This window comes from Lampetra planeri, chromosome 61 (assembly GCF_965212315.1).
Source record: "Lampetra planeri chromosome 61, kcLamPlan1.2.h2, whole genome shotgun sequence".
NCBI classification, from domain to species: domain Eukaryota; kingdom Metazoa; phylum Chordata; class Hyperoartia; order Petromyzontiformes; family Petromyzontidae; genus Lampetra; species Lampetra planeri.
Genome location: NC_136167.1, coordinates 1,054,483 through 1,081,318, shown reverse-complemented (window position 1 = coordinate 1,081,318; position 26,836 = coordinate 1,054,483). Strand labels below are relative to the sequence as shown.

Genomic DNA, 26,836 nt, shown 5'->3' with positions numbered 1-26,836 from the left:
TTGTAAGTGGGAGCTCCAGGAGGGATTGTAAGTGGGAGCTCCGGGAGGGATTGTAAGTGGGACCCCTGGGAGGGATTGTAAGTGGGAGCTCTGGGAGGGATTGTAAGTGGGAGCTCTGGGAGGGATTGTAAGTGGGAGCTCCGGGAGGGATTGTAAGTGGGATCCCTGGGAGGGATTGTAAGTGGGAGCTCTGGGAGGGATTGTAAGTGGGAGCTCCGGGACGGATTGTAAGTGGGAATCCTGGGAGGGATTGTAAGTGGGAGCTCTGGGAGGGATTGTAAGTGGGAATCCTGGGAAGGATTGTAAGTGGGAGCTCCGGGAGGGATTGTAAGTGGGAGCTCTGGGAGGGATTGTAAGTGGGAGCTCCGGGAGGGATTGTAAGTGGGACCCCTGGGAGGGATTGTAAGTGGGAGCTCCGGGAAGGATTGTAAGTGGGAATCCTGGGAGGGATTGTAAGTGGGAATCCTGGGAGGGATTTAAGTGGGAGCTCTGGGAGGGATTGTAAGTGGGAGCTCCGGGAGGGATTGTAAGTGGGACCCCTGGGAGGGATTGTAAGTGGGAGCTCCGGGAGGGATTGTAAGTGGGAATCCTGGGAGGGATTGTAAGTGGGAATCCTGGGAGGGATTGTAAGTGGGAGCCCTGGGAGGGATTGTAAGTGGGAGCTCTGGGAAGGATTGTAAGTGGGAGCTCCGGGAGGGATTGTAAGTGGGAATCCTGGGAGGGATTGTAAGTGGGAATCCTGGGAGGGATTGTAAGTGGGAGCTCCGGGAGGGATTGTAAGTGGGAGCTCCGGGAGGGATTGTAAGTGGGACCCCTGGGAGGGATTGTAAGTGGGAGCTCTGGGAGGGATTGTAAGTGGGAATCCTGGGAGGGATTGTAAGTGGGAGCTCCGGGAGGGATTGTAAGTGGGAATCCTGGGAGGGATTGTAAGTGGGAATCCTGGGAGGGATTGTAAGTGGGAATCCTGGGAGGGATTGTAAGTGGGAGCTCCGGGAGGGATTGTAAGTGGGAGCTCTGGGAGGGATTGTAAGTGGGAGCTCCGGGAGGGATTGTAAGTGGGACCCCTGGGAGGGATTGTAAGTGGGAGCTCTGGGAGGGATTGTAAGTGGGAGCTCCTGGAGGGATTGTAAGTGGGAGCTCTGGGAAGGATTGTAAGTGGGAGCTCCGGGAGAGATTGTAAGTGGGACCCCTGGGAGGGATTGTAAGTGGGAATCCTGGGAGGGATTGTAAGTGGGAGCTCTGGGAGGGATTGTAAGTGGGAGCTCCGGGAGGGATTGTAAGTGGGAGCTCCGGGAGGGATTGTAAGTGGGAATCCTGGGAGGGATTGTAAGTGGGAGCTCTGGGAGGGATTGTAAGTGGGAATCCTGGGAGGGATTGTAAGTGGGAGCTCCGGGAGGGATTGTAAGTGGGAGCTCTGGGAGGGACTGTAAGTGGGATCTCCGGGAGGGATTGTAAGTGGGACCCCTGGGAGGGATTGTAAGTGGGAGCTCCGGGAGGGATTGTAAGTGGGACCCCTGGGAGGGATTGTAAGTGGGACAACCCCTAACCCCAATACATCCCTAACCCTCTAACCATTAATACCAATCGCATAACCCTATCCCTAAACCCTCTAACCCTAACCCCCGAACTCTAAACCCTAACCCTCTAACCCGCACCCTGAACCCTCAACCCTCTAACGCTAACCCCCTAACCCCTAACCGCTAACCCTTAAACTCTAACCGCTAACTCCCTAACCACTAACGGCTAACCCTTAAACTATAACCCCTAACCACTAACCCTCTAACCGTGCATACTGTATATGGCCACTACGGAGCACGCGGGCCCGCTGCTCTGACCCAGGCTCTAATTGACCCCTCGTCACGTGACCCGACTCCACAACCGTCAACTCAAAAACGGGCAGCCCGCGTGCGTCACGTGACCCCCCACCCCCCCCTTCTCTCCGCCTTCACACCACTAGTGACTGCTGCAGTGTAACACGTGGTCGCAGTGTAACACGTGGTCGCAGTTTAACACGTGGTTGGCGGCTTTCGCGACAAATATCACCCAAATATGTGAGGTTAGATCGCGTAAATATACGCGTGTCGTTTAACCCTCCACCACCCGACACAGCCAACTCGTAAGGGTTGTCACGTAAACCTCACCTGGCGCTCCTCAAAAGATGCAGAGATTCAAAGTAAATGCCACGCAGTTAAAGTAACTCATCACATTAGGTCACGTAAAGCTAATCGAATACTACATAAAGCTCGTGAATTGTTGCTAAAACAGAGAGAATAGAGCGCACTAGAAGTTAACTAAGTCACATTTATAAAGCACCAATGTCCTTACACGTAAACATTAGTAACAGTGTCTCTGCAATATAATCGACACAATTACACAGCAATCAGCTGATAATGTATTTAACAAAACTAACACGACCGAAATGAACAAATTTGCTAGACTAACGAACAACTCTCAACTAAAAATGAACATTTTATAAACAAACGGTTGTCAACAGGACTAACATTTACTTATCCAGCGATGTGGTTCAGTCATGTCTCAAGGCCTTAACTTTGCAGTTGCCCCCACGTACAAATCCCTGTCGATGAGATAATTGCGGAAATGGAATCATCTGTTAGACATCTCCCCCCTAATCAAGCATCAAACAATGCGATGTTTAAATGCATTCCTATACAGCCCCCAATACTTCAATAGAGGTTACCGTTGGCACGGCTATTTTACTACACACAGTGGACAGGAAGGACACGATCGATGGGCCCGCATAATGCGCATGCATCGTGTACGTCGACTCAAGAGCGCAGAAGCGCGGTCACCACATCTACGCCTCGATATAAGGAAAGAAAGAGGTGGACTTCTCCACAAATCTGGCTGTCGCCTGATGAAGCTAGTTGTAATTACTGGCGAAACGTCGTACTCAGATTGTAAATGTTGAGGCTTGGTTCTCCAACACAACGGTTAATGCTGTACTAGTTTACTTCACTATACACTACACTACTATACACAATACACTACACAACTATACTATACACTAGTGCTGTACTAGTTTACGACACTATACACTACACTATACACTACTATACACTACACTATACACTACTATACACTACACTACACAGTGTTAGTCTATGGGCAGTGTTGAGTCTGTGGGCAGTGTTGAGTCTATGGGCAGTGTTGAGTCTGTGGGCAGTGTTGAGTCTGTGGGCAGTGTTGAGTCTGTGGGCATGTTTAGTCTATGGGCAATGTTGAGCCTATGGGCAGTGTTGAGTCTATGGGCAGTGTTGAGTCTGTGGGCAGTGTTGAGTCTGTGGGCAGTGTTGAGTCTGTGGGCAGTGTTGAGTCTATGGTGCAGTGTGTACGTATGAACATATTTCTCACCGCACGTAGCCCACCGTGCTAACCCCGACTAACACGAGGCACACAAATGTAAAGACGAGAGAGAGAGAGACCATTCCCCAGTCGAGTTGATTTTTTTTATTCATAAAATCCACGCACGCGTGCACGCGCAAGGACTTCACTGGTACAGCAGCAGCGGCGGCGGCAGCGTCCCAAAGCGACGAGTCGCAGACTTCGGAAAAAACCCACAACGTGCCGCCAAGACACAGACGAGAACCGTTCCAGATCGGACACGGCGGAGGCGGTGGGGGGCAGGGCACCCCCCCACCCCCTAGTCACAATCACAGCAGCAGGCAGTCCAAATGGTACAGACCCCCCCACCCAATACCCACCCAGCCCGCACAATCGCTTGCGAAGCAAAGCAATGGACAAATGAATGAATGGACGAATCGATGCCCGAAAGACACCGGCAGAATAGCAATCTGCGTGGGGATCTCCCCCCCCCCTACCCACCCCGAGCGGTACAGCCGCCGCAGCCTTGCAGCACGGCAGCTGCAGCCTTGCAGCGCGGCAGCTGCAGCCTTGCAGCGCGGCAGCCGCAGCCTTGCAGCCTGCAGCCGCAGCCTTGCAGCCTGCAGCATGCGGCTGCAGCACGGCAGCCGCAGCCTTGCAGCCTGCAGCCGCAGCCTTGCAGCCTGCAGCATGCGGCTGCAGCACGGCAGCCGCAGCCTTGCAGCACGGCAGCTGCAAGGCTGCAGCAGAGCCGCTAGAGTGATTCCCCCCCCCCCCCCACACTGCCAGAGGCGCGGTGGCGAGCGCAAGGATCGGTCCCCGTGCCCACCCGTTGCTCGCACGTCGAGAGAGCTGGAGAACCACTCCTCAGTGTCGGGGCGGAGGTGGCGGCTCGAGGCCACGTGCACGTGGCCTCGAGCCGCCACCCCTCGCTGCTGCTGCCGCCGCACTCTGCCGTGCTGGATTACAGCTGCAGCCACGTGCAGCACCGCCACGCGGCTAGTCACGCGGCTAGTCACGCGGCTAGTCACGCGGCTAGTCACGCGGCTAGTCACGCGGCTAGTCACGCGGCTAGTCACGCGGCTAGTCACGCGGCTAGTCACGCGGCTAGTCACGCGGCTAGTCACGCGGCTAGTCACGCGGCTAGTCACGCGGCTAGTCACGCGGCTAGTCACGCGGCTAGTCACGCGGCTAGTCACGCGGCTAGTCACGCGGCTAGTCACGCGGCTAGTCACGCGGCTAGTCACGCGGCTAGTCACGCGGCTAGTCACGCGGCTAGTCACGCGGCTAGTCACGCGGCTAGTCACGCGGCTAGTCACGCGGCTAGTCACGCGGCTAGTCACGCGGCTAGTCACGCGGCTAGTCACGCGGCTAGTCACGCGGCTAGTCACGCGGCTAGTCACGCGGCTAGTCACGCGGCTAGTCACGCGGCTAGTCACGCGGCTAGTCACGCGGCTAGTCACGCGGCTAGTCACGCGGCTAGTCACGCGGCTAGTCACGCGGCTAGTCACGCGGCTAGTCACGCGGCTAGTCACGCGATTCACCTCGACATGCTCCCCCCCCCACCTCCCCCCCAGCAAGGACGGCTGTCGAGGTCTATCGTATTGTGGAGTGGGTTGTTGTTGCCGAGTTAGCAGGCCTGACACAAGCCGTTACTCCACCATCAACCGCTTGCTGTACGCCATGCTGCACGGAGACGATCGATTCTTGAACTCACGACGCCGAGTTATTCTTTTTACAAATGCACAAGGGGTTGTACGCATCGCCTACCACAACGTGCAGCGTCTTCGTGCCAACAGTGACGTCACCCATGCCGCGTGACCTCCACTTTGTGACCTCACCCATGCTGCGTGACGTCACCCATGCCGCATGACGTCACCCATGCCACGTGACTCCACCTTGTGACCTTTCACCCATGCCGCGTGACCCTACCTTGTGCCCTATTAATCACAGGCCACACGTACAGCGCCACCGTCCCATTACATGAAGGGCTCCACCAAACGGTCCCCGCCACCTTTGCTTGCATTCCCCGCAACGTGCAGTAGAGCGCAAAGCCATGCAAGTCATTCCACGTCATCATCCGTTCACAGAGTCATGCCGTGTGCTCGGTCACGGCGACCTGGATTCCCGGATACACGGCCAGCCCATCGGCTGCGAACACTCGGCATCCCAGGATGGGCTCGGCCCTCTCAAGAGAACACGCCTGCCTCTCAACATACTGGGGGTTCACTCAGGGTCAGGCTGGGCCCTGTATGTTAGCAGCGGGATACTGCGTGCCCTCGGACAAGACGGGAGTGGATAAACCGCAGTGATCATGACGTCATGTTGCAGCAATGCGCCACCGCCACACGGCAACCGCTCGCTCTCGTCGAGAGGACGACTCGGAGGTGCGAGGCCGAACCACAGACAAGGCAGCAGACGCACAACAAGCCGGCGCCAACAATTGCCCAAGCTCTGCGGCCTTGTATATGCGGTGTTATCGGCCAATTGATGGAGTGTTTATACGCGTGGGAGGAAACCAGAGCACCCGGAAAAAAGACCCGCGCGTGTGAGGGGGTAAACACTCGACCCCATGCAGACAGAACGGGGTTGAGCGCACATCGTTGCTGAACCGCCACCTCCAGGCAGAGCCAGGTGACGACTCCTGCTTGACGCCCAAGGGGAAGGGAGTTTCACACAGCCACCTGTGCCCGGTGATCCACCACCAGCCCCCCCCCCGCTGCCTCCACATCTCTGGATCAGACAGTGCGGCGCACACCGCTTGCGGCCTAATGGCCGCCGCCGCCACCCCCCCCACCGCCGCCCGGCTAAACCACGGCGTCCCCCGCACGGGTCCCCCGCACACTGCAGGGTGTCTCTGCAGCAACCAAGCGTAGAAGGCGCAAAGCGCCTAAGCCCACAAGGGCCGCGTCCCCTCCGCACGCCGCTGCGCTGGAGGGAGCGCGGCCCCGAGGTGCCGGCGGCCTTTGGGCGCCGGCGGGGATGACCCCCGGTGCCGGCGGGGGTGGCCCGCGCGCCGACAGGGCCCCAAGCTCCCTCGCGGACGCTTTGCCGATGGCTGCGGACGGTCCAGAATTGGCGCGGGATTTTCCCAGTGGGTTTCGAGCGCCGCATTTTTAAGGTGTGCTACGTGTTGCTCGTCACACACACACACATATACATACACACACAGCGATTGCTTTTACGGTATACATTCAGAGCAATGTAAAGAACAGTACGAGCTGTAAAATGAGGCAGAATTTGGTGTTCATGAAAATAACGGGAGTTTGTAGGGGAACAAAAATTTATATAAAGGGGGCAACCCACGTCCACCCACCCCACTAAATTACTCCGGTTTTGAGGACACGCTGCATTTCTCTGGGTCGGGGTCACGGCTGGTCGAACGGCATGCACCACGCGCAGCGCCTTGCAAGCTCACGGCTCACGGCCCACGTGCGAGCCTATCCCACCAAATGCGTTTAAAGAGTTGAGCAGCGCTGCCACCCACCATACGAACGCGTTGGGGTCATCTCTCAGCCCTGCCTGCACGCGTTGCGGGCGACTGGACACACACAACACCCCAGTGGCCGCTCGATTGGATACACGGACGGGTACCGGTCAGCGCAGTGAAGTCGGCATTTCAGAGGCGACCCGCTTCGATACAATCCCCCAAGCGCCGGCGGCAGACAACAACGGCGCACATTCCTTAAACCCCGACCCCCCCGCCCCGTGCCCTCCCAACTACCTCGGACCACCCAGCGGAGGCTTCGCGGATAGTGGAGCGGCAGGTCGTGCACGGTGGGGTAAAGCGTGGGTACCGCCTGCATGCCGGCCGGGAGGAGTCAACGCAGACGAGGAGTGGGAATGGTGGAAAGCGGCCGCGGCGCCGAGCCGGTACTACCGACGATTGCCAAGGCTCTGCCGTCCTCTATGCACGAAGGCGGTCGGACAAAAAAACCCACACAGACCCCGTGCGTGCGAGGGGTGGGGGAACACACCCGTTAGAGATGGGACACATGGAGATTCAGCCACATTCTGCCGTTACCACCATTCTCCTGGCGAGCTGGGGAAGTGGCGGGGGGGAACTGGGGGTTCGGCTCCCGAGCGCTCCCCTCCTCCTCCGGCAGTCGAGGGGCGAGGAAAGGAGCGCCTTTCCACCGGCGGCGTGGCGCGAGATTCCAGGCACTAGCGCCTTCGACGTGCCGGCACTCGCGAGCCCACCCCCCCTCCCCCCCCGCCGACTCGGCACCGCCGGGGGAGGGGAAGGGACGGGCGAGGGAGGGCAGCGAGGGATGTGCGGAGGCTGTCGGCCTCAGCAGATGGTGTCCGTGTTGAACGCGAGCTGAGCCTACGGCGAGACGGAGGGGGGTTAGGGGGGAGGAGCCAGCGGGAGAATGAGGAGGGAAGGTCCTCTTGAGGCTCCCGACGTGCGATGGTCCCTCGCTTGTGCGCTTAACTGGCGGTACGGAGTCTGGCGAGTGGCTGGTCAGGGCAACGTCCAGTTGCATATTTTTGTTGCGGATGTTAGCACGAGCACTGGTTTGTGGGCAATCACCCCTCGTGGTCAAATGTGTCCGATTTTCTCCAGGGTGAGAACATCTTTCCACGGTGGCTAGAAGATGTTAACTACCTCGCCTGGTATGCAGGAGGTCATGGGCCCGATCCCGACCCGGACGCCTGCTGCTGTATATGTGGAGCTTGCATGTGGTCCCCGTAGATTTTTCTCCAGGTCCTCTGTTTTTTCCCTCCACATTTAGAATCGACGTTTAGAGTATTTGGCTGCTGCTATAAATTTCCACGTTATAAGCCACTTCGTTGAGTTATCATTCTTGGCCAGATCGCTTCAGAAAAATATCTACATAGCTCAGTGGGCCTCACTTTGTAAAATTTAAAATAGTTTAGTTCGTTAACAAGTGGTACGGAAGCTGGTGGGTGGCTATCAGGCCAACATGCATTTGCATCTTTTTTTGAGAATGTTAATATAATGAGCTCCGAGAATATAATTTTTTCCCCTTTTTTCTGGCAACAAAAAAACACCTTTTACAAAGAATCATGTCTGCATGAACCACAATGTTTGTGGTCAGAATGCAAAAAAAAAAAACTGATATCTGCATTGTCTTTGAAACTGATTGGTCCACACCAGAGACAGCTTTCTTTTGAACCTCGTCTCAAACGGTGGTAGGACACCAAAAGGCGTACAGCACAAAGACAATCCACTATCAGAATAATGCGAGCTCGGGGTGAGCATCTACATCATAGGACCTCCTTTGTTGCCTGAAAAAAAGGGGAAAAAACCTATTCTCATATTTTGGTGCTGGCAAAGGAGGTCCCATGATATAATGAGCTCTGGTTTGGACATTATCATTAACCCCTTGCGGGCAGCGAGTCCGGTTTTCTCCACGGTGAGTCCCTAACAGCACAGCACCACTTTACACGCGAGTCTCACTAGAGTCGGATCAAGTCTACGGGAGGTACCGCGACCCCCATGCTACGCACGGGACGGGCGGACAAACGAACGAACAGAACCGATGGGATGAACGCGGTGGTAACTTGCCAACCCGCCCGTTGCTGGACGTCCAGATTCCTCCTACAGTCTACATACAGATTCCGATTCATGAAGGCTGTCAACCTCAGCGGGAAAGCGTTGGTAAAGTAGAAGTAAGAATGATAATAAGCAGACCTCTGGTCGCTACACAGCTGAATGTATCCCACGCTCACCCTGTCCTCCTCGAAGCTCACGAGGCCGTCCTCGTCGCCGCTGACCAGCTGCTCGTCATCGCCGGTGCACGGCCCGGCCCTCTCCTCCTCCTCCTCCTCCTCGTCGTCATCGCCGCGCCTCCGCCGTGGCGCTTCCCGGATGAGCGCCTGCAGCTCCGCCGAGCGGGCGGCGCCGCGGCACAGCCAGGCCGGCGCCGGCGGCGGGCAGGCCGGCGACAACGGTGGGCAGCAGGGGGGGCAGCACGGGGGGCAGCACGGGGGGCAGCAGGGTAGGCAGCTTGCGGCGCCGCGGCCCGGAGCGACGGGGCCCGAGCCGCTCTCCTGCTGCTCGAGATTGTCGCTCTGCTTCTTGGCGAAGTTCACGAACACCTGCGGGTCGCAACCGCACCGCACCGTGACCGCACCGTGACCGCACCGTGACCGCACCGTGACCGCACCGTGACCGCACCGCACAGTGACATTCCAAGCTCCCCTGCCCTCCGCTGACTTTTGTCAGGATCTCAGCGAAACGGCCTCAGTGTTTCCGACACGGCCGTCGTGCACTCCCCGCGAGCGAGCGACACACACACACACACACTCTCTCTCTCACGTTGTCGAGCGTGGTCTGGCTGACGGAGTAGTCCTCCACGCCCAGCACGTCCAGCACCTGCTCCATCTTGGTGAAGACCGCGGCGAGCGACAGGGTCTCCGACTTGAGCTGGTACTGCACCTTGGTGTGGTGCCTCTCCTGCACGCACGCCGCATGGGTATCACACACACACACACACACCACACACCACACACACGGATATCTCTCACACACACACACACACCACACACGCACGGGTATCTCACACACACACACCGCACACACACGGGTATCACACACACACCGCACACGCGCGGGTATCACACACACACACACCGCACACACACATTGCACATGCGCGGGTATCTCACACACACCACACACACACCCACACCGCACACGTGCGGGTATCACACACACACACTCACCTACACCGCACACGCGCGGGTATTTCACATACACACCGGACATGCGCGGGCATCACAACCACACTCACCGCACACGCGCGGGTATCTCACACACACACACCACACATGCATGGGAATAGAAGATCAGATGTTGGAAAGCAGCCGAGCCATGGGGAGGCAGCAGCCGCCACCCAGTGAGGACCCGGTGCGACCAACAATTGGGTCTCCGTGCGAGTCTATGCTTCTCCATGTGGGTCTACGGCTCGACTCTGAAGGTCGCCGTCACCTTGAGCACGGCGTCGGGGAAGCTGCGGCTGAAGAATCGCAGCACCTCCTTGACGTGCAGCGTGGAGCGCGTGCGGATCGTGATCATGTAGCCGTCGCCAAACCTACATCGTGGGGGAGGGGGCGTTGGAGACAAGGCACACAACAACATCATCGCCATCATCGCCATCATTGCCGTCATCGTCATCCGCCGCCGCGCAGTGTCCTGGCTAAAAACCGGGAGGAGGGTTTGGTGGTCTGCCCACCTGTTCTTCAGGTGCTGGATACTGCCCAGACACTTGAAGTGACCGTTCACCATGATGGCCAGCCTGGTGCAGAGGGCCTCGCACTCCTCCATGCTGCGAGGAGGGGGGGTGGGTGGCAGGGGAGAGACGAGAGCGATCAAGCGAGTGAGTAATTCAGCTGGGGATTTGAGCTCAGCGCTGTGCAGAGACAGTGAGTGGGCGAGTGAGCGAGCGGGCGGGCGGGCGAGCGAGTGAGTGAGCGAGCAAATGAGGGAGCGATTCCGCTGCGCGCAAGACGGAGACAGGGCAGGGGGGTGGGGTGAGCACCTGTGGGAGGTGAGCACCACGGAGCGGCCCGTCTTGATGATGTCCAGGATGAGGTTCCACAGAAAGCGCCGCGCCTTCGGGTCCATGCCCGTCGTCGGCTCATCCTGCCGCGAGACGGCACGGGAGATCGTCTCACGAGCATCTCAGCCGGGAGGGGGGGGGGGGTCGCTCCCCCCTCGTGTGCCTCGTGGTTTGCGTCCGCAAAGACGTCATCGTTTTCAGAAGCTGTCAGTGGACCTGATAGCACTATATACTGTTTTACTATTTTGTATTTTACCAGCTAAGGCACAGCTGAGCTATGTAGCTCTTTTTCAGAAGCGACCTGGTCACATGACACATGATAGCTCCACTAAAATGGCTTGTCATCCATTAGAGTTAGATCGCGTAAATATATAAACGTGTCGTTAAACCCGCCACCACCCGACACAGCCAACTAGTTTAACACGTAGTAAGCCTCCGTGTTAAACAGGCTTACCATCGTCGTGTGGAAATTTATAGCAGCCAAACACACTGAACGCATGAAGTTGATTCTACATGTGGGAGGGAATTGAACCCACGACATCCTGTGCACTCGGGCCAGGTGGTGAACATCTCGCCGCCGCGGCGCTTGCTTTATTAATTTATTTCCTTTTAAAATCGGATTCGGCCGAGGTGGCCCACTGAGCCAATACAGCTGAGATCCTGGGTGCGAGCCAGGTTAATGCTGTCAATGCTGTTGAGGGCGGCAGTCATGATGATGATGGTGGTGGTAGTGGTGGTAGTCGTGGTAACATTGGCTGTGGCGGTGACGGTGACGGTGGTGACGGTGGCGGCAGTGCTGTGGCACCAGGAAGATGAGTGGCGGGTATCCGATGAGCGCGATGGCGGTAGACAGCTTGCGCTTGTTGCCGCCGCTGTAGGTGCCGGCGGGTTTGTCTGCGTAGCTCGTCAAGCCCAGCTTCTGCAGGGCCCAGTTCACTACCTGCACTCGCACACACAAAGACAAACACCCGCCGTGTAGCCTTCACGGACTGTAGGGGCAAGTGCTGTTAGCGAGTAGCACCTATGAAGGCCGGCACGGCACACGAGGGGGTGGGTGGCCAGCACCCCGCCCGGCCGCCTTTGTTTCCCTTGTGGCGATATTTACACACCGCACCAGGTAGTCATTTGAGGCCGAGCCGATCTAGGGGAGGCCCATGACCGGTTCGAATATTTGCCACTGTTGTTGGCCGTGAGCGGGAATCGAACGCTGGTCACTGGGTTTGTAACGTGGCGCGCTAACTGCTACACTACCTGCACACACACACAAAGACAAGATCACCCGCACAGCCTTAACACTGTTGGGGCAAGTGCTGTTAGTGAGTAGCACCTGTGAAGGCTGGCACGGCACATCGTCCCACCCACACAGTAAGTTTTTGCAACAAACTCTCCGCGCGACTTCTGTTGATGGAATCTGATCATAGCGTACCCTCCAATAGCGCCTCCCACATCACACCCAAGATAGCCGGGGTCTCTATACATTTGTTGACACAATACAAACGGGGATTTGATTTCCGATAGTTTATTGGGTTAGGCCACTACCTAACGATCTGGCTAAAATTCGTGTCATCAAAGCCCTCCACCAGCCAGCACAGCCTAGCAAATAGAATGTCCACGTGGTGCTCTCGCGGTTGTGTTTGTATGTAGCACCTCCATGACACCATACGTAGGTAACTGTGCTAATCAGAGGTGTGGCACATTTTTATATTTTATATTTGTTTCAGGCTCTTGTCCTGATGATGGTCGACACAGTTCAAACATGCGTCGTATCTCGGTGACTTTGACGACTATGACGACGGTAATGACGACGATGACGGTGGTGACGTTGACGACAATGATGACGCTGACGATGGCGATGATAACGACGTTGACAATAACGACGACGATGCCGCAGTCTCACCCTCTTCTCGTCCCTCCAGGGGATGCCGCGCAGGCGCGTGTACAGCTCCAGGTGCTCTCGCGCCGTCAGCTCGTCGAAGAGCGCGTCGAACTGTGGGCAGTAGCCAATGGTCTGCTGCACCTTGTGCTGGTCGCGCAGCACGCTGGGAACATAGGGCACAGCAGCAGCAATGTTAACCAGCAGTATCGTCATTATCAGCAACAGCAGCAGCAGCAGAACATAGGGCACAGCAGCAGCATCAGCAGCAGCAATGTTAACCAGCAGTATCGTCATTATCAGCAACAGCAGCAGCAGAACATAGGGCACAGCAGCAGCATCAGCAGCAGCAATGTTAACCAGCAGTATCGTCATCATCAGCAATAGCAGCAAGATCTTTATGATCATCAGCAGATGCACATCGTTGCAAACAGAGCAGTAGCAGCATTACCAGCAGTGTGGTGGAGGTGGTGAGGAGTAGGAGCCTACCTAGGGCCATTGAAGAAGGACTCCTAACCAACTTCCTGCTGTGATGGAGTTGATGGCTCACGGAGAGATCTGATCGTGGGGCGTGGGGCGGTGAGGTGGAGGCGGTGATGAGGAGGGGCCAACCTATGGCCGTAGAGGAAGGCCTCCTCTAGCGCCTGCTGTGATGGGGTTGGTAGCTCGCGGAGAGATCTGATCGTGTGGCGTGGCGATGCGGTGGAGGAGGGTCTCCACCTGTGGCCGTTGAGGAAGGCTTCCCCCCCCGTGACGCTGGCGTCTCCCGTCAGCATCTTGAACGTGGTCGTTTTGCCGGCGCCGTTCACTCCCAGGAGGCCGAAGCACTCGCCGGGCCGCACGCCCACGCACAGCCGGTCCACGGCCAGGATGCGGCCCATCTTGCGCGAGTGGTACACCTGGACGGGAGTCCACGGCATTCGTAACAACGATGATAACAACAACAGCAATCTCAGCATTTTCCATTTTACAAAAAGTCGCCGCATGAACAACGAGCATCTCGATAGCGCCTCCTTACATCACCCGAGGACGCCCCTCCCCTTGGAAGGGGTCGCTGCCTTAATGGCAGGGGTACGTACGTATGTGTGTATGTTGAACTTATTTCGCACCGTACTAGGCCAACCGTGCTAATCAGAGGTGCAGGGTTTAGTCTGTGGACAGTGTTAGTCTACGAGCTGTTAGTCTATGGGCAGTACGTGTGTGTGTATATGTATGTAGAACTTCTTTCGCACCGTACGTAGCCAACCGTGCTAAAATCCGAGGTGCGGAGGAAAGACAAAAAACGAATAAACAACAACAAGCAGTTCTAAAGAAATACGTTTTCACAAACCAACCACCGGTCACACCACCGCTCGCTAGGGGCAAGACGCCATGACAGACGAAGCCGACGCTCTGTGGTCTGCCAGTCAGAGGGCGGGGGGGGGGGGGCAGGGCGGGGGGGGGGGCACACGAGGTGAGAGGCCGGAGGTTGCGCACGGAGAGGAGGGGGCGCGTTGAAGAGGAGCTACCTTGGTGAGGTTGTCCACCTTGAGGACGTCGCAGTCGGCGTCGCCCCTCAGCACGCGCCTCCTCTCCGCGGAGACGTCCACGTCCTCCCGCTCCACGGGCTGGCTGCTCACGGGCACGCGCCTGCAAGACAACGGTCCCCCCCAATTCGCCTTTGACAGGCCGTTGGTGCGAGTGCCGTCAGCGAGGAGTTGCGGCGCCTGTGAAAGCCGACGTGCCGCACGAGGGGGCGGGGGGCCGTCTCCCCAGTGGCGATGTTTACACGTCGTACCGGGTACTAATTTGAGGCCGAGCCGACCTAGGGGAGGTCCAGGACCGGTTCAAATAATCTAAAGGCCCACTGAGCAATGTAGCTTTTTTTCAGAAGCGACATGGCCACAAATGATCGCTCAACGAAGCGGCTTTTCGCCACGTCGAAATTTGGAATGTTTCTAAATTCTGTCCGGCCGAACAGTGGCTGGGCATGTGGTGGCTGGGCATGCGGGCTTCACGACCCAGGTTACCTGGGGTAACGTGCAGCCCCGTTGCCCGGGTAACGTGCGTGACGGACCCCTCACCTGGGCTTGCGCAGGAAGTTGTACTGGCACATGACGGTGATGAAGAAGCCCACGACCCCCTCCACCGCCATGGCGACGAGGCTGCGGGTGATGATGTCCCACTTGAAGGGGGACTTGGCCTTGTCGGCCTGACCTGAGAGCACACACACACACACACAGGGGTCACGCACACAAACACACACACAGGGCTCACGCGCACACAGACACAGGGATCGCGCACACACACACACAGGGGTCGCGCACACACACACACACACAGGGGTCGCGCACACACACACACAAGGGTCAGAAACATTGAGCCGGCACCAATGAAAATCTGGGTCCGAGCCCTGGGTCTGGCGTTCTCTCTCTCTCACAGGGGGTAGGGGGGGGGGTCATAATGGCCAGGTCAGAGACGCTGAGCCAACACCTCTGAGATTCTTGGGTTCAAGACTTGGGTCTGGGTGTATCGATCAGTGGTTCACAGTGGCCGTTGTCACCGTGCCAGCACCGGTGAAATCTCGGTTTGAGCGTTGGTGTGAGGGTTTCTCGTCTCCCACCCCCCGGCCATTGTTGAAGCCCCGTGTGGCGGCAGTGGTGGCGCACGCACCGATCTTGATGTAGTACTCGTTGATGTACTCGTTGTAGGCCAGGTCCATGAGTCCGTGGCCCAGGTTGTAGTTGGGGAAGATGAGGAAGATGGTCTTGAGGTATTCGTTCACGGCCTTCAGGTCCTGCTCACGACAAAAAGACAAAGATTTCCCCCGTGTAGCCTGTAACAGACTGTTTGGGTCAAGGGCTGTAAAGCGAGCAGCACCTATGAAGGCTGGCACACGGCACACGAGGGGGTGGGTGGCCAACCCAATGCCCGGCCATCTTTGTCTCCCCAGCGGCGATGGTTACACACAGCACCAGGTACACATTTGAGGCTGAGTCGACCTAGGGGTTGGGCCAGGACCGGTTCAAATAATCGTCACTGGTGTTGGCCATGAACGGAAATCGAACTCGGGACGCCGGGTTCGTAGCGCAGCGTGCTCACCGCGACACACCCACTCCCCATCCTGCTCACGACAAAACAACAGCAGCAGCAACAGCACACTTGAGACCGTTCATCAGAACACAGGCGGTGGTGGTGGCTACGATGCCGAGCACGGCGTGGCCTGGAATGCTGCACCGTGGAGGCAGCAGCGAGGGTTGGTGGATCACCGCACAAATGTAGCCCTTCCCGTGGGTAGGCGTCGAGGACGAGCTGTACCCTTGTTCTGCCAGGAGAAGGCAGTACATCTTTCCCCTCTCATCTCACTCTATTCTCCGTCACGCCAATCTCCTGCCTCTCTCCCCTCTCATCTCACTCTTTTCCCCTCTACGACCTCTCATCTCATTCGACTCCGCTCCACGCACTCTCCTGCCTCTCCCCTCTCATCTCACTCTTTTCCCCTCTACGCCCTCTCATCTCACTCTACTCCACTCCACGCCAATCTACTGCCTCTCCCCTCTCGTCTTTCTCTACACCCCTCCACACACAATCATAGGCAGCAGAGCAGAAGAAGACGACAATCTCAATGCTGGGCTTCAACAGGGGCAGGGAGTGGATGGCGCGGATGGCCAGGGTAGGCGAGCCTTGGACAGTAGGCGCAGCAGAGGTGAGGGAGAAACGGCGGGGGGCAGCGGCGCCCTCACCTTGTCGTGCTCGAAGAGCTGCAGCATGAAGGTGGCGACGGTGGCCGTGATGCCGATGAAGAGATTGATGACGATGAGGAAGACGTAGGCCGTGCTGGGAACGTCGAACCAGAACGATGCCGGGTACATGATGGGGGTGATGGACCAGCTGTGTGCACGCACGCAAAGATCTCCCATGTAGCCTTGACAGACCGTCAGGGCAAGTGCCGTTAGACAGCATCAGAGCAGCACAGCAGACGAGGGAGTGGCGGCCAACACCACGCCAAGCTGCCTTTGTATCCCCAGTGCTGATGCTTAAAGGTCGCACCAGGTACGTATACACACACACGCACGCACGAAGACAAACATCGCCCCGTAGCCTTCAAAGCTGTTGGGGCAAGTGCTGTTAGTGAGCGCCTATGAAGGCCGGCACGGCGCGTGAGCGGGTGGTGTGGCCAGCACCACTCCTGGCTGCCTTTGTCTGTAGATGTTAACTACCTCGCCTGGTATACAGGAGGTCATGGGATCGATCCCGACACTGACGCCTGTATATTTGGATTTTGCATGTCTCTCTCACTGTGGTCACATGGTTTTTCTCTGGGTCCTCTGGTTTTCCACTCCACATTTAGAAACATGCGCTTAAAGCATTTGGCTGCTATAAATGTCCACGTGATGATGACGATGAGCCACTTCGTTGAGCTATCATTTGTCATTGCCAGGTCGCTTCTGAAAAGAGAGCTACATAGCTCAGTGGGGGGGCCTTGCCAGATCGCTTCTGAAAATTATCTATATAGCTCAGCAGGCCTTATTTGGTAAAATAAAAAAACTGCTTAAATCACTTTTTTAGTTTCTCCCCAGCGCTGTGATATGGGCGTGCGTCCTTCCGTGTCTCATGGTGCGTGCCGTGCCGCGTCTTGTGCCTGTGTGGAGACGGCCGGGGTGGGGGAAGTGGGGGGAGTGGCGTAGTGCTTCCTCACCCGTAGAGCAGGAAGAGGGCGAGAACGGCTGGGAAGTTGGTGGGCGAGGTGTAGGCCGGCAGATCGAACACAAACAGGATGATGATGCAGAACGTGGCGGGCACCAGGTAGTTCAGCTGCAGCACAAGCGGCACACGGCCACACGCTCGGTCGATCGGCGATTCGGTAAGTTAGTCAGGCAAGACGTTTCTTGGTCAGTTGGTCGGTCACTCAATCAGCGAGTTGGTAAGTTAGTCAGGCAATAAGTTCATTGATCAGTCAGTCAGCCGGTCAGTCTATCAGCGAGTTGGTAAGTTAGTCAGGCAATAAGTTAATTGATCAGTCAGTCAGCCGGTCAGTCAATCAGCGAGTTGGTAAGTTAGTCAGGCAATAAGTTGATTGATCAGTCAGTCAGCCGGTCAGTCAATGAGCGAGTCGGTAATTTAGTCGGGCAGCAAGTTGGTCGGCTAATCAGTCGTCCCAGTCAGTCAATTAGCGAGTCGGCGAGTCACTCCGAGATGCGCACCGCATGCGAGACGCCACTGACCATGTCCCACACGTAGTTGGCAAGCCAGTAGATGACCGGGTCGCAGCCGCTGACGAACTGCAGGTGCTTGGCCTTCGTGGACTTCTCAGCTACCAGGAAGACCACGAAACTGGCCGGCACGAACGACATGGCCACGATGATGAAGATGGCGATCACCACGTCCGTGCCCTGCAGCCTGACTCAACAGCAGCAGCGACAACGACAACGGCCGCCGTTTGCCACAGCACGTGTGCTCCCCACTGCCACCCGGTACCCCGCTCGTTGTTGCGAGCGTCGCTCTCCTGCCCTCGTTGTTGTTGGAGGGTGGCTGCCTCCGACTGCCCAGTAATGTCAAAGTGTGCCACGTCTCACATTGCCTGGTAGCGCCCTTCACAAACCTCCTCCACGGAGGCCGTTCTTGAAACAGCTGGTACTAGTCATCTGCAAGTAAAACCAGCTTCACATCCTCCTGTACCGCATCAACCATCTCTTCTCCAGCCCAAGCCACGCCTGTATATTTATTTACTTAGTATTTTGGCAGGTAAGGCCCACGGTGCTATATCGCTCTTTCCAGAAGCGACCTGGCCACTAACGATAGCTCGATGAAGTGGCTTGTCATGTTGAAATTTATAGCAGTAGCCAAATACTCTAAACGCGTGACGTTGATTCTAAAAAGGTGGAGAGAAAAACCGGAGGACTCAAAGAAAAATCCACACGACCACGGGGAGAGACACGCAAACTCCAAACATGCAGCAGGTGCGAGGGTCGACGAGATTGAGCCCACGACCTCCTGCATACCAGGAGAGGGAGATGGCATCTCGCCATCGTGGCACCCCGACAACTCTTATCCCGCAGGGAGGGCCGTGTGACTCACAGGTAGTCAAGGGAGAGGCTCGCGCTGGTCTTGTTCATGGGGTGGTTGATGAGCGTTATTCCTGCAACGGGGAAACCGCACGAGCCACCCATCAGTGACCTCATTGCAGATCATCTGGCTACGTACAGTGGTGCGAAAGAAGTTGAACACACACACACACACGCACACACACACACACACACACGCACACACACACGTACACACGTACACACATCTCTACGAGAATCATCGTTATCGAAAGACGGACAGACGCGATGCATGTCACGACTTTCGACCCTAGGCTGAACGGGCGTTAAAACGGTCACCGTAAGCGGCAGGGTTTCCCTTGCTCTTGGGCAGGTTGGCGCGCAGGATGGCGTTGTTGATGACGTTCAAGTAGGTGGGCATGCTGTGGTAGCCCTTGTGGTTGTAGTAGACCTACACGGGGAGGGACACGAGGTCACAGGTGGAGGCCACAGCCAAAGAGAAACGTACGGTGATCGCAGTCGCGAACGGCCGTGGTGGCGAGATGTTAACTCCCTCGTCTGGTATGCAGGAGGTCATGGGTTTGAGCCCGTGGTCGCATGGATTTTTCTCCGGGTCCTCCGGCTTTTCCTTCCACATTTAAAATCTACGTGCATTTAGATTGTTTGGTTGATACAAGTTTGCATATGATGACAAGCGACTTCGTTGAGCTATCATTTGTGATAGCCGGGTTGCTTGTGAAAAGATAGAGCTTCGTAGCTCAGTGGGGGGCTTTAACCAATAAAATAAAAAATAGATTATATAAAGTTTAAAGTTTGATGTTGCTGCAGCAGAAATGCGAACCTGTGCCGCCCGTCGCACGGCAATCTTGCGGATCGAGGCGGGGGCCTTGTTTACGAAGGAGTGTGGGATGGACTTGCGGATGTTTCCGAAGGTAATGGCACCATACCTGACGAGACACCAACAATCAGTGCAGCCATCGCAGCTGCCAATGATCGATTCCTGACCGTCTAGAAGACTCCACCAAAGACTGCCCTGTACGTCTCAGCATTGCATCAGAGACTGGTCTGTCTGTCACTGTCTAAACACCCCATCAGAAACCTGTCTCATAATCAACGTTTTTGGGTTAGATCGCGTTATTTATAAATGTGTCGTAACCCTCCACCACCCGACACGGCCAATCAGCAAAAAAGTGTCACGTTGACAAAAGACAAACTAGTTCACTGCTTTAGCCCACCGGTGTGTTGAAAAGTGAAACCACAACATTTACAATATTTGAGTACGACGTTTCGCTGGTAATTGCATCCAGCATCATCGGGCAATTCGCCAGAATGGTGAATATGAATAATATTGGTCGCGAAAGCCTAAGTGTTAAATAGACCTGTCTGTCTGTCTGTCTAGACACTCCATCATAGACCTGTCTGTCTGTCTAGACACTCCATCATAGACCTGTCTGTCTGTCTGTCTAGACACTCCATCATAGACCTGTCTGTCTGACTGTCTAGACACTCCATCATAGACCTGTCTGTCTGACTGTCTAGACACTCCATCATAGACCTGTCTGTCTGTCTGTCTAGACACTCCATCATAGACCTGTCTGTCTGACTGTCTAGACACTCCATCATAGACCTGTCTGTCTGACTGTCTAGACACTCCATCATAAACCTGTCTGTCTGTCTAGACACTCCATCATAAACCTGTCTGTCTGTCTAGACACTCCATCATAAACCTGTCTGTCTGTCTGTCTAGACACTCCATCATAGACCTGTCTGTCTGACTGTCTAGACACTCCATCATAGACCTGTCTGTCTGACTGTCTAGACACTCCATCATAGACCTGTCTGTCTGACTGTCTAGACACTCCATCATAAACCTGTCTGTCTGTCTAGACACTCCATCATAAACCTGTCTGTCTGTCTAGACACTCCATCATAAACCTGTCTGTCTGTCTGTCTAGACACTCCATCATAGACCTGTCTGTCTGACTGTCTAGACACTCCATCATAGACCTGTCTGTCTGACTGTCTAGACACTCCATCATAGACCTGTCTGTCTGTCTGTCTAGACACTCCATCATAGACCTGTCTGTCTGTCTAGACACTCCATCATAAACCTGTCTGTCTGACTGTCTAGGCACTCCATCATAGACCTGTCTGTCTGTCTGTCTAGACACTCCATCATAGACCTGTCTGTCTGTCAATGCCCAGAGACCCCCTCAGAGACGGCAAGCAGCACCTGTGCAAGCGGTACTGGTTGGAGGTGAACAACAGGTACTCGGACACGTTGCGCCCGCTCATGTCCTGCAGGATGTCTCCCGTCACCACGGTGGTGCTGGGCGGGTGTCCGCCCGCGCCGGCCGGGCAGTAGAAGCCAGTCCCGTGCGGGGCGCACACGCAGCGCACCGCCTCGTGCACCGCAGAGCCTGCGGCGAGGCGAACGGCACGCGGCCACACCACCGCAAAGACGAAGATCCCCCGTGTGGCCTTAACAGACCGTTGGGGCAAGTGCCGTTCGCGAGCAGCACCTATAAAGGCCGGCACGGCGCACGAGGGGGTGGGTGGACAAGCACCACGCCCGACGGCCTTCGTCTCCCCAGTGGCGATGTTTACACACCGCACCAGGCACTCATTTGAGGCTAAGTCGATCTAGGGGAGGCCCAGGACCGGTTCAAATAATTGTCAGCGGTGTTGTCCGTAAGCGGGAATCGGGTCGCCGGGTTCGTAGCGCAGTGCGTCAACCACTGCTACACGACCGCTCCCCACCGCCACGCACGCACGCACACACGCACACGTGGGGAGGCGATGAGGGCAGTGCTGTGTCAACAGGGAGTCGGCCGTTGGTTTCCTGGTTGATGTCACACAAACAGACTCGCGCCTCGCTCACAACGGCCGTGTCCGAAACACCGAGCTCAGAACTGGGCTCACCAAGTTCCTGGGTCCAAGCCCTCGACACGGGCGTGTGTGTCTCTCTCTCGTGGGGCTCATCATAATGACCGCCCTACTAGTCGCGTGCCACCTTACAATCTTCTACCAGCGACCTTGAAAACCTCCCGTGAGCGATTAACACCCTTGGCCGCAACCGTCCCCATCGCTCTCACCGGACGAGGAGGTGCCGGTAGTGCCGGTAGGTCCAACGCCGCTCGTTCCGGCCCCCCGATCGGTCACCGCCGCGGTTGCCGCGGGAGCTGCGACCGTGGCGGTCCCGCCAAATGGCGCCGGCGGCGACGGAGGAAGCGACGGACCGGCGCTGGGCTCGGCCACCGGCAGCGGCACGAAGTTGGAGAGCGGCACGCCCTGCGTGAACGAGTCGAGGCACATGGACTCGAAGCGGCGCGCCGCCAACGAGCGCGCCGCCTCGCTCAGGTTCGCCGTCTGAACCGCCGCCGCCTCCACCGCCTCCGCACTGCTGCCGTTGGCGCCGGACGCCGCCGTCGCCGCCGGCGCCGCGGGTCCGGCGGGGCTTTTGAGGACGCACGTGGCGCCCAGCCCCGAGGGCAGGCGGAAGGTGGACACCAGCTGCTGGGGGCGGGCGTCGGGGGAGTGGGCCAGGCTGGGCAGCCGTGGCGTGAGAGGAAAACAAGATTTTAGTTGAAGAGGGAGCTGCGTAAAGGGCCGCATGGTGGGCTCGGAGGGTCAGATTACCGAGCCTGGGTTACAATCCGGGCTTTAACTGCCCAACCACCACGATGATCAAAGCCGCGTTTCTCAAGTGTGGTGGTCTCAAGGAACAGAGACCCCACGGGCTCGCATGCATGTTCCACAGACTCACATATGAGAGCCACAGCCTCACATAGGAACCCCCATAGTATCACACAGCAGACGCCATGGACTCACGTAGACCGAGCTGTGGTTAGACCCGGTTCTCAAGCGCAGTGGGAGTTGATTAACTCAGCCTGGTTAGCAACGGCTACACACAAAAAAAACTATAGACACCTCAAATGAAATTATTTTCCGCGCTTAATTTTGACGAATTCCATCTCTGACGATGGATGCACTCGGCCCCGTGATGAAAGATTCTGTAACGCACGGTATCTGGTAGCAGTGGTGCACAAGCACGGTCAGTAACCACACCTCAACACGTGTGACGATAACAGCACCGTGTACATAGAGGACCGCAAAGCTTGGGCAGTTGTTGCTGATGCTGCCTCTGTACTCATCTAGTGGTTCCTCCCCCTCGCGCCTCCGAGTAGTCCCCTCCCTCTCTCTCCCGGAGTCGTCCCTTCTCTCTTTCTCTCCCGGAGTCGTCCCCTCTCTCTCGGAGAGAGAAAGAGGGGACGACTCCGAGTCGCTCTCTCTCACGAAAGAGATCCACGCATTGAGAAAACTAACAGCACCGTGTACATAGAGGACCGCAAAGCTTGGGCAGTTGTTGCTGATGCTGCCTCTGTACTCATCTAGTGGTTCCTCCCCCTCGCGCCTCCGAGTAGTCCCCTCCCTCTCTCTCCCGGAGTCGTCCCTTCTCTCTCTCTCTCCCGGAGTCGTCCCCTCTCTCTCAGAGAGAGAAAGAGGGGACGACTCCGAGTCGCTCTCTCTCACGAAAGAGATCCACGCATTGAGAAAACTGAGCTCTGGGGTCGGAAGTCTTCCTCACATTGGGAATCACAATGGCCGTGTCGGCAGGGTCACCGGCCCAGCCCCACTGAGACCACCCCCCGCCCACCCCTCCCCCCTCACGCCCACCCCTCCCCTCACGCCCACCCTCCCCTCACGCCCACCCCTCCCCTCACGCCCACCCCTCCCCCCTCACGCCCACCCCTCCCCCCTCACGCCCACCCCTCCCCCCTCACCGGTACTCCTTGCGCTCCTCGTTGGCGAAGGGCACAAAGTTGCCCCGTGGCTGCGTGTAGTTGTGGTACTGCGACGGCGTCAGCACCAGCGGGGGAAGGTCACCTGGGGTCACACGGGTGGAGACGGCGCATGGGTGAGTTCAAGATTAACCTAGAAACTATTATAGGCCCCTAACTGAGCTGTGTAGCTCTTTTTCGGAAGCGACCTGGCCACAAATGATAGCTCAATGAAGTGGCTTATCATCATCATCGTGTAGAAATGTATAGCAGCCAATACTCTAAACGCGTGACATTGATTCTAAATGTGGAGGGAAAAATCAGAGGACCGAAAGAATAATCCACGAGCACGACAAAAGAGACACGCAAACTCCAACTATACAGGCGTCAGGATCAAAATCAAACGCATGACCTCCTGTGTACCAGGTGAGGTAGTTAACATCTGGCCACCCATCTCCACGTGTAGCCTTGGCAGACTCTTGGGGCAAGTGCTGCTAGCGAGAAGCACCTATGAAGGCTGGCACGGCACACAAGGGGGTGGTCATTCCACCATGCCCGGCTGCCTTGTCTCCCCAGTGCCGATATTTACACATCACACCAGGTACTAAGGGGAGGCTAGCAGGGGGAGTTTGGGGCGAGCGGGGGGGGGGAGGTTGGGGCGAGCGGAGGTTGGGGGGGGTTGAGGCCACGCACTGATCTCGGGTACGGACAGCGCCACCGTCATGGCGACGCAGACGAAGAACGCGGGCAGCAGGATCTGGGAGAAGAGCCCCTTGGTGTTGCGCTTGGCGTGATGCAGCCGCTTGACCAGCAGGCCGTGGAACTGCCGCAGGCGCAGCCACGACTCGTCCAGCGAGTAGCTGCCCTGGCCGTCGAGCTCCGGGGATGGCGTGGCACGCGGCTCCGGCTCTGGGTCGACGGCGGCGGCGGCGCACGGACACGGTTAGCGCAATTACACAACACAATTAGGTGGCTGCACGTGAAATATTAGATGTACAAATGCAGAGTGCCCCCCCCCACCCCAATCCCTGTGGAGCTTTTAACAGACTGTTGACTTTGAGCTGACCTACGAGAGGTGCGGACGAGGCTCCGGGACAACGGTGCGCTGTGTGCGACTGCTGCTCGACTCCCCATAACGAAGAGAAAACAAAGCTCTCACTTTCAGCTTTAGCAGACTGTTGGAACAAGCGCTGGTAGCGAGTAGCCCTTAATAAGGCCGGCACAGCTCAAGAGGAGGTGGGTGGTCATCACCACGCCCGGCCACCTTTGTCTCCCGAGCGGTGATGTTTACATACTGCACCAGGTACTCATTTGATGCCGAATCGACCTAGGGGAGGAGGCCCGGGAACCAGGAATCAAACTCGGGTCGTCATAGCGGCAGCACGCCCCAACCGATACACTACCACTCCCCCATAGATTAGATGTACATATACTAAACTAAACTTTACCAGGTAAGGCACCACTCAGCTATGTAGCTCTTTTTCAAAAGAGACCTACACAAATGATAGCTGAACGAAATGGGCTCATCATCACGTGGACATTTATAGCAGCAGCCAAATACTCTAAAATGCGTGACGTTGTGAGAGAGACATTCAAACTACAAATATACAGCAGGTGTCCGGGGTCGGGATCGAACTCACGACCTCCTGTATACCAGGCGAGGTAGTGAACATCTCGTCACTGTGGCACACCCACGTGCCGCCCCCCCTCCCCCCACAATAGCCGGGGCCCTCTCACCGCGCAGGCTGGCGGTGTCGGCGTCGTCTTGTTCGGCGCGGGCGAGCAGCGGGCCGTACTCGCCGGACACGGTGTACGCGCTAAACTCGTCCCCGCGCACCGAGCCCACCGACGACGACGACCCGGGCGACGTGCCGCTCGTCCCTCCCGCCGAGCCCACATCCTCTTCGTCGTCCTCCTCCTCCTCCTCGTCCTCCTCGTCGATCCCCGCAGCGGGACGAGCTCCGCGGGCGCCGCGGCCCGGCGAGCGTGCGGAGCGAGCGCCGGTCTTGCCGGCGGCGGGTGGCGGCGGAGTCGTCGCCGCCGCTCCTCGCGTCCTCTTCTGAGACAGGGACGAGAGCGGTGCCTCGCACAAAACGCCGAGAGCGGTGCCTGGCACAAAACGCCGAGCGCCGCGGCCCCGCACGCGGCCGCCTCGCACCGAGGCTGGCGGTGATGGTGGTGGCGCTCGCTAACAGCGCCGTGACCCAACAGTCTGTCAAGGCTGTACGGGGATCTTCGTCTTTCGTGGTAGTGATGGTGACAGTGGGACGGCACGGTGGCGAGATGTTAACTACCTCGTCTGGTACGCAGGAGGTCGCGGGTTCTATCCCGACCCTGACGCCAGCTGTATATTTGGAGTTTGTGTGTCACTTTCTCTCCCCGTGGTCACGTGGATTTTTATCCAGGTCCTCCGGTTTTACCTCCAGATTTAGAAATCAATATCATGTGTTTAGAGTATTTGGCGGCTATAAATGTCCACGTGATAAGGCACTTCATTGAGCTTTCATTTGTGGCCAGGTCGCTTCTGAAAAAGAGCTACACAGCTCAGTGGGCCTAACCTGGTAAAATAAATGTAGTTTATATAGTTTGAATAGTTTATGGTATTATCGGCCAATTAACGAGCACTCACATGTGGGAGGAAACCAGAGCATCCGGAGAAAACCTACACATGCGAGGGGGAAACACTCTATCCCCGTACAGACGTAACAGGTGGTGTCCACGTTGTTGCTGTACCGCCTTCTCCTGGCAGGACCAGGGTACAACTTCCTCGTCTGCAGCAGTGGTGGTGATGGTGGCGATGGCAGTGGACAGCAGTGGCAACGGTAGTGGTGGTGTGTGTGTGTGTGTGGTCGGAGACCTCACCATCCATCGCCTCCTGGGATAAGTCCTCTTCCGACACCTTCAGGAACACCTCCTCCAGCGTGGTGTCACTCAGACCAAAGCTGCTCAGTTCCAAGTCAATCAAATTCTCCTCCAGGGCCTAATAAGGGACAAAGACGAAGATCCCCCCATATAGCTTTTTCAACAGACCGTTCTGGGGCAAGTGCTCTTAGCGCGAAGCAACCTATGAAGGCTGGCCACCACCACGCTCACAGGGATGACATTTACACGCCACACAAGGTGCCTATGTAAGGCCGAGTTGACCTAGGGGAGGCCCAGGAGCGGTTAAAACATGTCATCGTTATTGGTCATGAACGGGAATCGAACTCCAGTGGCTGAGTTTCGTAGTGCATCACGCGAACCACGGCGCCACCGCTCCCCCAACAAGGGATCACACACAGACACGGC

General features: G+C 56.9%; 1 protein-coding gene across 1 annotated transcript in view; it reads right to left on the bottom strand.

Moving 5' to 3' along the window:
* Positions 1 to 6,517: 6,517 nt before the first annotated feature.
* LOC144736594 (ATP-binding cassette sub-family A member 2-like) overlaps positions 6,518 to 26,836 on the bottom strand; it is a 59,853-nt gene continuing 39,534 nt past the window's right edge. The window contains 25 exon segments of the mRNA XM_078619159.1: positions 6,518 to 7,669; positions 9,040 to 9,408; positions 9,629 to 9,766; positions 10,301 to 10,403; positions 10,545 to 10,637; positions 10,851 to 10,954; positions 11,677 to 11,811; positions 12,769 to 12,910; positions 13,465 to 13,643; positions 14,253 to 14,373; positions 14,808 to 14,940; positions 15,397 to 15,520; positions 16,467 to 16,614; positions 17,423 to 17,538; positions 17,949 to 18,123; positions 18,802 to 18,862; positions 19,107 to 19,218; positions 19,609 to 19,714; positions 21,001 to 21,187; positions 21,863 to 22,314; positions 23,552 to 23,654; positions 24,242 to 24,457; positions 25,286 to 25,565; positions 25,567 to 25,607; positions 26,411 to 26,528. Of these exon segments, the coding sequence (XP_078475285.1) occupies positions 7,634 to 7,669; positions 9,040 to 9,408; positions 9,629 to 9,766; positions 10,301 to 10,403; positions 10,545 to 10,637; positions 10,851 to 10,954; positions 11,677 to 11,811; positions 12,769 to 12,910; positions 13,465 to 13,643; positions 14,253 to 14,373; positions 14,808 to 14,940; positions 15,397 to 15,520; positions 16,467 to 16,614; positions 17,423 to 17,538; positions 17,949 to 18,123; positions 18,802 to 18,862; positions 19,107 to 19,218; positions 19,609 to 19,714; positions 21,001 to 21,187; positions 21,863 to 22,314; positions 23,552 to 23,654; positions 24,242 to 24,457; positions 25,286 to 25,565; positions 25,567 to 25,607; positions 26,411 to 26,528 (3,792 nt within the window). The 3' untranslated portion in view covers positions 6,518 to 7,633.